Here is a 14,149-nt window from a genome sequence, read left to right on the forward strand (position 1 = left end):
GATCCGTTTCGCTCAACCCTACTCTTCATAATAAATAGTCATATAACAACAAAGATCTTACAAAATAGTATACTGTAAGTGTGCAACAGACTATTCCAAATAAGACAGAGGTAACACTATATAACTGTATAACTTATGTATACCTGTCTAAATCTAACATCTTTTTGCAACTTTTATCTCTTTTTAAGTTTGGATTTGTCCTGCTGGAAGATAGGCTACAAAGAATTAGGAGGCCTGCATCATGAAAATTGTGACCTTTCAGCGTTCCATTAATGAGAGAATATATTGAGAAAGTATATAATGAAGCACAGGATCTATTTTATATTCCCTAGAGATAAAATTCACCTTTATTGTACAGTAACTTTTTACAATTCAGATTTCCATTGAAATGCAGAAACGCTTGAATTACAGATGTTCCATTGTGACATAAATTGCCATTAAGATTTACCAGTCTTGAGGGCACTAGTAGTCTTCACACACTGAAAGCAGACATATACTGGAACAACTTCTATCAATTTACTGTAAAATGTCTCATCTCATTTGCTGGTGCTTCAGCATCCAATATAAATAGCTCTCTATTCACCCAGTGATCTTGAACTATAAGGGTAGAGAGGAAAAACTGCACCAGAAGCAAGATTAGTCCACTAAAATGTATATTTTATTGTGTATAAAAAAAAATAATGAATCTCCTTTGTGATTTGTAAACGTTGTTGAATTATCTGTATTTTTGTGTTCAATTTTAGGGGAAGAAAACTTATTGGCAATTTTGAAAAGAAGATGGTGGAAGTATATGTTCTTGGGCATAATAGACATAGAAGCCACATATTTAGTGGTAAAAGCACACCAGTATACCACATTTATTAGCATACAGGTAAGTCATTTGGCATTTACGTTGCCTCTTTTAAATTGTGTTAATTTACGCGTTGGTAGTTTGTATTCATTTGCATCAAGAATAGGAATTAGTGATTATTGTGGAGGAGATCGGAGTAAAATAGCATTTTGGGGAATGATAAATTAGACTGAAAACATGAAATTAGTTTCTGAAAAGAATGAAAGCTGTATATTAAGAGGATAAAACTTTGATGGGAGTGCTTCTTTATGCAAACGCATTCTATTAAGCAATTGTCACGGTCTTCAGTAAGTACGAGGGGCCTCAAACTGTCCTTGGAGCTGGGACCCTAAGTATCCCTGTCCCACTGGTACTCTTGAAGGTAGAAAGGCCTGAGTCTCTGACCTTACTATGCTCCTGTAAAACCCTAGCCTGTCCCCTCCCACACCCCATGAGGCATTGGACAAAAATTAAAGGTAAACCAGACACAAAGCTAAAACAGGGATGACACAAAAACCTTTATCATGGAAAGGGAGTAGTAAATTAAATGGGTAAAGGGAACAGGAGATAAACACACATGTACAACAGCAAACTACAGAACACCACAACTACAACTGCAAACTTCATCTACTTACCTTTACCACACAGCACAGAAAGATGAATCTCCAAAAGCAACAGCAAACTCCTATTCAGCACAGTGTCTCCTAAGAAGAGCAAGGAAGCAGAGCTTTCACCATCAGGACAGAGAGGGTCTGACCAGGTTTTATAGGAAGAGTTAACAACCAGATCAAAAGCAGCTGATATGGAGCTGCATGTTTGCGACCAGCATAGAAATGGTTGTTTAACCTCTTCAGCTCCAAAGGAAAGTAAATTAATTTAAAATGGGATCCAAATACACAGGCTAAATGAAAAGTCATTGATTAACAATACACAGTGATCTTCTACCCCCAAATCTCCCAGGTTGGCAGGTTGTCGTGACACACTCGTGACAGCAGTGCTCATTCCATTAAGACACACTTGTCAGACAAGGTGCAGAAAATGTCAAAATCACATAATGAATATAGTGCAAATCCTAAAAGAGTTTGGGGTGTACATTGCATCATAATTGTGACATATTTAGCTTGGGACTCACTGAAAAAGAGATAAATCCATAAAACTTAATTTTTATTAAATGACTGAAAAAGGGATTGAGTGTAACTCCAGGAAATGGATAAATACAACACAAAAAACCCCCACACAAATTGATCTCTAAATGTTGTGGCCAACAAGGAGGTATCACAGTTTTAACAATCTATCTCACGTCTCAAATATTTAGCTTGATGCGTCTTACTCTTCACAAATAAGTGTAGAGAAGGTCCTTGACAGAATTTATGCTGAAGTCACAAATGGAGTATCAGACGACCATTGCATGGTGGACAGGAACAACACAGTTTTCACTTCACCTGGTGTAGTCTCTTTAACCCCCTTAGTGACAGAGCCAATTTGGTACTTAATGACCGGGCCAATTTTTACAATTCTGACCACTGTCACTTTATGAGGTTATAGCTCTGGAACGCTTCAATGGATCCCGATGATTCTGAGAATGTTTTTTCGTGACATATTGTACTTCATATTAGTGGTAACATTTCTTCGATATTTCTTGCGATTATTTATGAAAAAAATGGAAATATGGCGAAAATTTTTAAAATTTTGCAATTTTCAAACTTTGTATTTTTATGCCCTTAAATCAGAGAGATATGTCACAAAAAATAGTTAATAAATAACATTTCCCACATGTCTACTTTACATCAGCACAATTTTGGAAACAATTTTTTTTTGTTAGAGAGTTATAAGGGTTAAAAGTTGACCAGCAATTTCTCATTTTTACAACACCATTTTTTTTTAGGGACCACATCACATTTGAAGTCATTTTGAGGGGTCTATATGATAGAAAATAACCAAGTGTGACACCATTCTAAAAACTGCACCCCTCAAGGTGCTCAAAACCACATTCAAGAAGTTTATTAACCCTTTACGTGCTTCACAGGAACTGAAACAATGTGGAAGGAAAAAATGAACATTTAACTTTTTTTGCAAACATTTTAATTCAGAACCATATTTTTTTATTTTCACAAGTGTAAAAACAGAAATTTAACCATACATTTTGTTGTGCAGTTTTTCCTGAATATGCCGATACCCCATATATGGGGATAAACCACTGTTTGGGCGCACTGCAGAGCTTGGAAGAGAAGGAGCGCCGTTTGACTTTTTCAATGCAGAATTGGCTGGAATTGAGATCGGATGCCATGTCATGTTTAGAGAGCCCCTGATGTGCCTAAACAGTGGAAACGCTCCACAAGTGACAACATTTTGGAAACTAGACCCATTAAGGAACTTAACTAGATGTATGGTGAGGACTTTAAACCCCCAAGTGCTTCACAGAAGTTTATAAAGTAGAGCCGTGAAAATAAAAAAATTGCATTTGTTTACACAAAAATGATCTTTTCGCCCACAAATTCTTATTTTCACAAGGGTAACAGGAGAAATTAGACCACAAAAGTTGTTATGCAATTTCTCCTGAGTACGTCGATACCCCATATGTGGGGGTAAACCACTGTTTGGGCGCACTGCCAAGCTTGGAAGAGAAGGAGTGCCGTTTTACTTTTTCAATGTAGAATTGGCTGGAATTGAGATTGGACGCCATGTCGCGTTTGGAGAGCCCCTGATGTGCCTAAACAGTGGAAACCCCCCACAAATGACACCATTTTGGAAACTAGACCCCTTAAGGAACTTATGTAGATGTGTGGTGAGCACTTTAAACCCCCAGGTGCTTCACGGAAGTTTATAACGTAGAGCCGTGAAAATAAAAAATCCTTTTTTTTCCCTCAAAAATGATTTTTTAGCCTGTAATTTTTTATTTTCTCAAGGGTAACAGGAGACATTGGACCCCAAAAATCTGTTGACCAGTTTGTCCTGAGTACGCTGATACCCCATATGTGGGGGGCGGGCACTGTTTGGGTACCCATCAGGGCTCGGAAGGGAAGGAGCGCCGCTTGGAATGCAGACTTTGATGTGATGGTCTGCGGGTGTCATGTTGCATTTGCAGAGCTCCTGATGTACCTAAACAGTAGAAACCCCCCACAAGTGACCCCATTTTGGAAACTAGACCCCCCAAAGAGCTTATCTAGATATGTGATGAGCACTATAAACCCCCAACTGTTTCACAAAAGTTTATAATGTAGAGCCATGAAAATAAAAAAAATCATATTTTTTCCACAAAAATGATCTTTTCACCACCAAATTTTTACTTTCACAAGGGTAACAGGAGAAATTGGACCCCAAAATGTATTGTGCAATTTATGCTGAGTAGGCTGATACCCCATATGTGGGGGATAAACCACTGTTTGGGCGCATGGCAGAGCTCGGAAGGGAAGGAGCGCCGTTTTGGAATGCAGACTTTGATAGAATGGTCTGCGGGCATTATGTTACGTTTTCAGAGCCCCTGATGTACCTAAACAGTAGAAACCCCCCACAAGTGACCCCATTTTGGAAACTAGACCCCCCCAAGGAACTTATCTAGATGTGTTGTGAGAACTTTGAATGCCCAAGTGCTTCACAGAAGGTTATAATGCAGAGTCGTGAAAATAAAAAAAAATATTTTTTCCACAAAAAAGATTTTTTTAGCCCCCAAATTTTTATTTTCACAAGGGTAACAAGAGAAATTGGACCCCAAAAGTTGTTGTCCAATTTGTCCTGAGTACGCTGATACCCCATATGTGGGGGGGACCACTGTTTGGGCGCATGGCTGAGCTCGGAAGGGAAGGAGCGCCGTTTTGGAATGCAGACTTTGATAGAATGGTCTGCGGGCGTTATGTTGCATTTGCAGACCCCCTGATGTACCTAAACAGTAGAAACCCCCCACAAGTGACACCATTTTTGGAACTAGACCTCCCAAGTAACTTATCTAGATGTGTGGTGAGAACTTTAAATGCCCAAGGGCTTCACAGAAGTTTATAATGCAGAGTCGTGAAAATAAAAAATATTTTTTTTTCCACAAAAAAGATTTTTAGCCCCCAAGTTTTTATTTTCACAAGGGTAACTGTTGTGAATTCCATTCTTGGGCTCCCTCCTGTGGTTATGAATGGTACTTTTGTGACTTCTGCCCTTGGGCTCCCTCTGGTGGTTTCGAGTGGAACTGCTGCTCCTTGAGATTCTGCAGCAGCTGCTTTCACTAATCGGCTCCACTGGCCTTGCTATTTAACTTGGCTCTGGTCTGTAGTCCATGCCAGCTGTCAATGTTCTCTGGGTTGGATTCAGATCTCTACTTGGATTTCTCTGATGGCCTGTCCATTTCAGCATAAGATAAGTTCTTGCTAGTTCTTTGGTTGTCCATTTGCTTTGGACCTTACTGCTCAGTTAAGTTATGTTTCTTTTGTCCAGCTTGTCATTATGAAATATTCAGGCTAGCTGGAAGCTCTGGGGAAGCAGATTTGCCCCTCCACACCGTGAGTCAGTGTGGAGATCATTTTTGTAAACTCTGCGTGGATTTTTAGTTTTTAATACTGACCGCACAGTATCCTTTTCTATTTTCTGTCTATCTTGATTAGAATTGGCCTCCTTTGCTAAAATCTGATTTCATTTCTGTGTATGTCATTTCCCTCTCTACTCACGGTTAATATTTGTGGGGGGCTATCTTTCCTTTTGGGAATTTCTCTGAGGCGAGATAGTTTTCTGTTTCCATCTTAGGGGTAGCTAGTTCTTAGGCTGTGACGAGGCGTCTAGGGAGTGACAGGAACGTCCCTCGGCTATTTCTAGTGTTGGTGTTAGGATTAGGAACTGCGGTCAGTAAAGCTACCACCTCCCAGAGCTTGTCCCATGACTCATTTTACCCACCAGGTCATATCAGTGCTTCTCCGTAACCACCAGGTCATAACAGGTAACAGAAGAAATTGGACCCCAAAAGTTGTTGTCCAATTTATCCCGAGTACGCTGATGCCCCATATGTGGGGGTAAACCACTGTTTGGGCGCACGGCAGAGCTCAGAAGGGAGGGAGCACCATTTGACTTTTTGAGCGCAAAATTGGCTGTGGCGTTTAGAGACCCCCTGATGTACCTAAACAGTGGAAACCCCCAAATCTAACTCCAACCCTAACCCCAACACACCCCTAACCCTAATCCCAACCCGATCCATAATCCTAATCACAACCCTAACCCCCAAAACACCCCTAACTCTAATCCCAAAGCTAACCATAACCCTAATCAAAACCCTAAACCGAACACACCCCTAATCCTAATCTCAACCCTAACCTCAAAACCTAACCCTAATCCCAATACACCCCTATCCCTAATCCCAACCCTAGCCTTAACCCTAATCCCAAACCTAACCCTAATCCCAAATGTAACCCTAATGCCAACCCTAATCCAAACCCTAATCCCAACTCTAACCCTAACTTTAGCCCCAACCCTAGCCCTAACCCTAACTTTAGCCCAAACCCTAACTTTAGCCCTAAACCTAGCCCCAACCCTAACCCTAGCCATAACCCTAGCTCTAACCCTAATCCTAGCTCTAACCCTAGCCCTAACCCTAACCCAAGCCCTATCCCTAGCCCTAACCGTAATGCTATGTGCACACGTTGCGGATTTTGCTGCGGATCCCCAGCGTTTCCGCAGCTGCGGGTCCGCAGCGTTTTGGCCCTGCGGATTTATCAAATCCGCTGCGGAAAAATCCACAGAGAACCATTCTACGTGTGCACATATCCTAACCCTACCCCTAACCCTACCCCTAACCCTACCCCTAACCCTACCCCTAACCCTACCCCTAACCCTACCCCTAACCCTAACCCTAATTGGAAAATAGAAATTCATACATTTTTTAAATTTGATTATTTTTTCCTTACTAAGGGGGTGATAAAGGGGGGGGTTATTTAATATTTTTTTTATTTTGATCACTGTGATAGGATCTCACAGTGACCAAAATAAAACAAGTGGAAGAATCTTCCTCTGCCGGCCGGCAGATCATGGCGGGCGCACTGCGCATGCGCCCGCCATTTTCTTACCAGAGCAAGAAGCCGGCGGCCAGCAGAAGAAGCAGGAGGACCCAGGGACACCGGTAAGTATAACAGGGTCCCCGAATCCCCCTATTTCTCTGTCCTCTGATGTGCGATCACATCAGAGGACAGAGAATGACATCGCTTTTTTTTTTTTTTTTTGCGGTCGCCGGTAAACAGTTAATTACCGGCGATCGCAAAACAGGGGTCGGTAAAAACCGACCCCGATCATGTTCTTTGGGGTCTCGGCTACCCCCGGCAGCCGAGACCCCATAGATCTTCCGGGTGCCGGGCGGCAGGCGCACTGCGCATGCGCCCGCCATTTTTTCCCCGGAAAAAGATGGCGGCGCCCATGGGGAGCCACGAGGAGCACTGGGGAAGATAGGTGAGTATTGGGGGCTATCGGGAGCGATCGGGGACCCCATTTCTCTGTCCTCTGATGTGCGATCACATCGGAGGACAGAGAAATTAAATGGAAAATCGCGGGTTTTTTTTGTTGCGACCGCCGGTAAACGGTTAATTACCGGCGATCGCAACTCAGGGGTCGGTAAAACCCCCCCGAATCATGTTCTCTGGGGTCTCGGCTACCCTCGGCAACCGAGACCCCAGAGAAAATCCGACTCTGGGGGGCGCTATTCACTTTTTCCACAGCGCCGTTAATTAACGGCGCTGTGGTTTAAGTACCCTTAGCGGCCACCGTTAAAAGGCGTATCGGCGGTCGTTAAGGGGTTAAAACTCCTTACTGACCTCGGACGGGATAGTACGTCCGAGGTCAGCTCCCCTGCTTTGATGCAGGGCTCCGCGGTGAGCCCGCATCAAAGCCGGGACATGTCAGCTGTTTTGAACAGCTGACATGTGCCCGCAATAGCGGCGGGTGAAATCGCGATTTACCCGCCGCTATTAACTAGTTAAATGCCGCTGTCAAATGCAGACAGCGGCATTTAACTACCGCATCCGACCGGGGCGGCCGGATATGAGCGCATCGCCGACCCCGTCACATGATCGGAGGTCAGCGATGCTTCTCCATTGTAACCATAGAGGTCCTTGAGACCTCTATGGTTACTGATCGCCGGTAGCTGTGAGTGCCACCCTGTGGTCGGCGCTCACAGCACACCTGATTTTCTACTACATAGCAGCGAACAGCAGATCGCTGCTATGTAGCAGAGGCGATCGTGCTGTGCCTGCTTCTAGCCTCCCATGGAGGCTATTGAAGCATGGCAAAAGTTTAAAAAAAAAGTTAAAAAAAAGTTAAAAAAATAAAAAAAATATAAAAGTTTAAATCACCCCCCTTTCGCCCCAATCAAAATAAATCAATAAAAAAAAAAAATCAAACCTACACATATGTGGTATCGCCACGTTCAGAATCGCCCGATCTATCAATAAAAAAAGCATTAACCTGATCGCTAAACGGCGTAACAAGAAAAAAAATCGAAACGCCAGAATTACTTTTTTTGGTCGCCGCGACATTGCATTAAAATGCAATAACGGGCGATCAAAAGAACGTATCTGCACTGAATTGGAATCATTAAAAACGCCAGCTCGGCACGCAAAAAATAAGCCCTCAACCGACCCCAGATCATGAAAAATGGAGACGCTACGAGTAACGGAAAATGGCGCAATTTTTTTTTTCTTTTTTAGCTAAGTTTGGAATTCTTTTTCACCACTTAGGTAAAAAATAACCTAGTCATATTAGGTGTCTATGAACTCGTAGTGACCTGGAGAATCATAATGGCAGGTCAGTTTTAGCATTTAGTGAACCTAGCAAAAAAGCCAAGCAAAAAACCAGCGTGGGATTGCACTTTTTTTGCAATTTCACCGCACTTGGAATTTTTTTCCCGTTTTCTAGTACACGACATGGTAAAATCAATGATGTCGTTCAAAAGTACAACTCGTCCCGCAAAAAATAAGCCCTCACATGGCCAAATTGACGGAAAAATAAAAAAGTTATGGCTCTGGGAAGGAGGGGAGTGAAAAACGAACACGGAAAAACGAAAAATCCCAAGGTCATGAATGGGTTAATCTAGAAACAGTGTATGCAAAAATTGTAAAGTCAAAACCCTTTGTAATACAGTTCTGGCAAAAATTAACTACCCTAACTACCCTGACGAAGAGGGCTGGCGTCCCTCGAAACTCATTGGTTAATTGTTCCTCCTGCGCACCCGTCCTTCTCCTAGTCGGTGATGTCACCCCAAAACTTCGCCCCCTCCATTCCCGCCGTGGCCTCAGCATGCTTCCGGCCGGGGCACACGTGGTTCTGCCGGCTTATAGTGTAGCGATCCCCGCACACAACCTAGCGATCGCTTTCTGCAGCACAGCGGCCATCTCCCTGGACCCGAGACACATCACATGCCTCTCTACATCAGCAGTCAAACCAGTGAGTACTACTAATCCTTAATCCTCACTTTTTACTCACCTTTAGAAATTACTATTTTGCCAACTTACTGCCACATTTTATGTTTAATATATCTTTACCTACAAGAAAGGTACAGCTATACCAGTGGGGGAAAAAACTGATCACACAGTTCACTCCATTCTTTAATCAGTCAACTTAGGACGAACAACTATCCTGCTCAATCTAGGGCAAACCATTAGGAAACCTCATCTGCCTCCATAGCGCAGTCTATATACGCACGACCCACGGACTACACCATCAACTATATATATTGATACGGATCGTCAACTTGTTATATCATCTTTTGTCACCCCAGTAAGTATAATTATATATCGTTCATCATCTGTATTGCTCTGAATCAGTGCCACCACAAAGTTCCACTAAAGTCCTACCAGTGAAAATCTTCTCTAGTTAGTGAAGAACTCATTCCATTAAATCTCGGGACTATTACATCTTTGAAAAAGCACCTTGCATCAAATCCAAATTTTTTTGGTGCAATGACAGTAGGTTTTTTCTCTATATACATACCCCATTTATTCACAGAATTACTCTTCTACCACTGATGTCATTTCATGCGTATAGAGCAGCGCGGTGATTATTCTTTATTTTTACTAGTTTCGGTTTCTAGCAGGCGCACACAGAACCTCTTATAACCACCAGCAGCTCTCTATATAGATCTAACCTAGTGAGTTTTTACTCACGCGTGGAGCGCCAGTGTTTATCCATACCATTTATTATTAGATTTTGTCCAAAAAGGCAGATGCATAGACGCAGTAAGGTACTTAGTTATACAAATAGCCTCTTCAGAAAGGAAGTTAACAAGAACTCTAGTGACACTTGGCTAATAAGTCTCTTTACATTGACTTGGGGTTTGCCACGAGGAAAAACTTTGCACCTCAGATACCCTGTCAGAGCTGAAAAGGTTCTTGTGCTTTGCACTAATGAGGAGTAAAAACTCCAAAACACATGTCTGCAACTGGAATTTCTGGTTTGGCTTCTTATCCTAAAGGCCCCGTCACACATAGCGAGATCGCTAGCGAGATCGCTGCTGAGTCACAAGTTTTGTGACGCAACAGCGACCTCAGTAGCGATCTTGCTATGTGTGACACGTACCAGCGACCCGGCCCCTGCTGCGAGATCGCTGGTCGTGTCGGAATGGCCTGGACCTTTTTTTGGTCGTTGAGGTCCCGCTGACATCGCTGAATCGGTGTGTGTGACACCGATCCAGGGATGTCTTCACTGGTAACCAGGGTAAACATCGGGTTACTAAGCGCAGGGCCGCACTTAGTAACCCGATGTTTACCCTGGTTACCAGCGTAAACGTAAAAAAAAACAAACAGTACATGCTCACCATCTGATGTCCGTCAGGTCCCTTGCCGTCTGCTTCCCACACTGACTGAGCGCCGCAAAGTGAAAGTGAAAGTACAGCACAGCGGTGACGTCACCGCTGCGCTCTGCTCTCACTGTACGGCGGCACTCAGTCAGAGCAGGAAGCAGACGGCAAGGGACCTGACGGACATCAGATGGTGAGCATGTACTGTTTGTTTTTTTTGGTAACCAGGGTAAATATCGGGTTACTAAGCGCGGCCCTGCGCTTAGTAACCCGATGTTTACCCTGGTTACCCGGGTGCTGCAGGGGGACTTCGGCATCGTTGAAGACAGTTTCAACGATGCCGAAGTCGTTCCCCTGATCGTTGGTCGCTGGAGAGAGCTGTCTGTGTGACAGCTCCCCAGCGACCACACAGCGACTTACCAACGATCACGGCCAGGTCGTATCGCTGGTCGTGATCGTTGGTAAATCGCTATGTGTGACGGGGCCTTTAGTCATGTGGAAAGGCCCTTTAAGGGTCAATATTGACTTTTAGCATTGCTAGTTCCAATAGGTGGCACTTGAGTTCTTGTCTTCTTCCTCTCTGAAGAAGCTATTTGCATATTTAATTTACAAGATACACATTGCATAGCCTATGCGTTTTCTTACACCAACTTTGCAGTCTCCACTGGGATAAATTCTATCCTTTAGACCCTGAGAAATACTTAAAAGGGTTTTACAGTGGCTTGCAAAAGTATTCAACTCCCTTGTTTTGTTTTTCTATCTCACAACCTGGAATTTCACAGTTTTTTTAGGGTTTGCATCAGTTCATGCTAAGACCATACCAACAACTATAAACATTTGGTTTTCTTTTTATTGTGAAGCAAACAACAAGTAGGGCAAATTAACTGAAAACTTCACTGTGCATACCTATTTACCGTGACAGGGTCACTGGTGTTGTACCTGAGGGGAGATATGTGTCACAAAGATTGCTGTGTATTGTGAAAGCCATAAGTGTTTTCTCTAGCGTGATATGTGCTGAGAGCAATCCAGTTTCTATATGGGCCTGGCTTTCATGGTGGGTAGGTCAGAGATGGGCGGGATGCTTACCCACTATATCTCCACCCACAAGGTGTGGCTGGAGGGGAGTTAAATGTCCAGCCAGTTTGTTTTCTCTGGCTATATGTGTGGAGGAAAGCAAGCCTCTGGATTGCTAGCTCCTGCGAAAGCTGCTGTGTGCGTTATCCCAGAGGACCGGGGCAGGACGGTGTATGAACTGTTTATTTTCATGAGAGCCGGAGAGGCTGTTTGTCTGTTAGCATTTTGTTTTTTTGGTTTATGAGTAGTGTTGAGCGATACCTTCCGATACTTGAAAGTATCGGTATCGGATAGTATCGGCGATATCCGGAAAATATCGGATATCGCCGATACCGATACCCGATACCAATACAAGTCAATGGGACACAAGTATCGGAAGCTATCCTGGATGGTTCCCAGGGTCTGAAGGAGAGGAAACTCTCCTTCAGGCCCTGGGATCCATATTCATGTAAAAAATAAAGAATTAAAATAAAAAATATGGATATACTCACCCCTCCGGCGGCCCCTGGACCTTACCGATGTAACCGGCAGCCTCCGTTCCTAAGAATGAGGAGTTTAGGACCTTCGATGACGTCGCGGCTTGTGATTGGTCGCGTGACCGCTCATGTGACCGCTCACGCGACCAATCACAAGCCGCGACATCATCGCAGGTCCTAAACTCCTCATTCTTAGGAACGGAGGCTGCCGGTTACATCGGTAAGGTCCAGGGGCCGCCGGAGGGGTGAGTATATCCATATTTTTTATTTTAATTCTTTATTTTTTACATGAATATGGATCCCAGGGCCTGAAGGAGAGTCTCCTCTCCTCCAGACCCTGGGAACCATACACTGGGAACTTCCGATTCCGATTTCCGATATCACAAAAATATCAGAACTCGGTATCGGAATTTCGATACAGCAAATATCGGCCGATACCCGATACTTGTGGTATCGGAATGCTCAACACTATTTATGAGGCAATAAACCACCTAGAGACTTTAACCACCCATATGCCCAAGTCTACCTTGATGAGCAGCTAACCCCCTTAAAGTCAGTACTTTGTAGAGCCTCCTTTTGCGGAAATTACAGCAGTAAGTCACTTTGCATAAGTCTCTATGAACTATCCATATCTTGCCAGTGGGATTTTTGTCCATTCTTCAAGGCAAAACTGCTCCAGCTCCTTCAAGATAGATGGTTTCCTTTGGTGAAGAGCAATCTTCAAATCTGCCCACAGATTCTCAATTGCAGGTCTGGGCTTTGACTATGCCACTCAAAACATTTACATATTTCCCCTTAGTCCACTCAAGTGTTGCTTTAGCATTATTCCTTTGGGTCATTGTCTTGTTAGAAGATGAACCTCCATCCTAGTCTCAAATCACTGACAAAAAGGTTTTGCTCAAGAATATCCCTGTATTTTGCACCATCCATCTTCCCCTTGACTCAGACCATTTTCCCTGTCCCTGCTGCTGAAAAATATTCCCACAGCATGAGGCTGCCATTGCCATGTTTCACTGTGGGGATGTTGTTATTGGGATGATGAGCTGTGTTGGTTTGGCGGCAGACATAGCTTTTACCTTGGTGCCCCAAAAAATCAATTTTACTCTCATCTGACCATGCACCTTCACCAGTACATTTTGGGAGACTCCCACATGTCTTTTAGCAAACTCAAAACTAGCCTTACAATTTTTGTGTGTAAGTAAGGGCTTTTCTCTGCCACTCTTCCATAAAGTGCACTTCTACGGAGTGCACAGTTTATTATGATTGTATGGACATATACTCTAGTCTCTGCTTGAGAACTATGTAGCTCCTTCAGGGTTATCGTTGGTCTTTGTTCTGTCTTTCTGATTAATGCCCTCCTTGCCTGGTCTGAGAGTTTTGGTGGGTGGCCCTCTCTTGGCAGGTTTGTTGTGGCACCATAATGGATTTGATGGCGCTCTGGGGGATCATCAGAGATTGGGGTTTTTTATAGCCTAACCCAGACTTGTACCTCTTAACAACTTTGTCTCTGACTTGTTTGGAGATCTGCTTGGTCTTCATGGTGTTGTTTGGTCAGTGGTGCCTCTTGCTAACTGGAGTTACAGCCTCTGTGGCCTTTCAGAAAAGGTGTGAATATACTGACAGACCATGTGACACATTGCATGTGACTTATGAAGGTAATTGCTTTCAACAGAAATTTTTATGGGCTTCATAGCAAAAGGGGTGAACACATTTGCACATGCCATTTTTTTATTTTATCCCATAAATTTTTTTTGCCTATATTTTGCTCACTTCACCAACTTTCAACTTAAACTTAAACTATTTAGTGCTGATGCATCACACACAAATCAGTTTACGAAAATATTTAAACACAGTTTGTAGTGTAAAAAAAATTGTTAAAATGCCAAGGGAGTGGATACTTTAGCAAGTCACTGTAAGTTCCACAAGTGGATGTGTTAAAAAAAATATTCCTTTGCTGAGATTTTATAAATGTGCTCCTCCTATGTATTGTGCAATGACTGTGTCCGACCATTCAGAGCT

General features: G+C 43.2%; 1 protein-coding gene across 1 annotated transcript in view; it reads left to right on the forward strand.

Annotated features, from left to right (window-relative positions):
• Positions 1-14,149, forward strand: part of SLC35F1 (solute carrier family 35 member F1) — a 642,523-nt gene that overhangs the window by 508,740 nt on the left and 119,634 nt on the right. Inside the window, exon 3 of the mRNA XM_077292852.1 lies at positions 744-871. Within this exon, the coding sequence (XP_077148967.1) occupies positions 744-871 (128 nt within the window). The remainder of the gene's footprint in view (positions 1-743; positions 872-14,149) is intronic.

Source organism: Ranitomeya variabilis, chromosome 2, assembly GCF_051348905.1.
Source record: "Ranitomeya variabilis isolate aRanVar5 chromosome 2, aRanVar5.hap1, whole genome shotgun sequence".
In the NCBI taxonomy this organism is placed as follows: Eukaryota; Metazoa; Chordata; class Amphibia; order Anura; family Dendrobatidae; genus Ranitomeya; species Ranitomeya variabilis.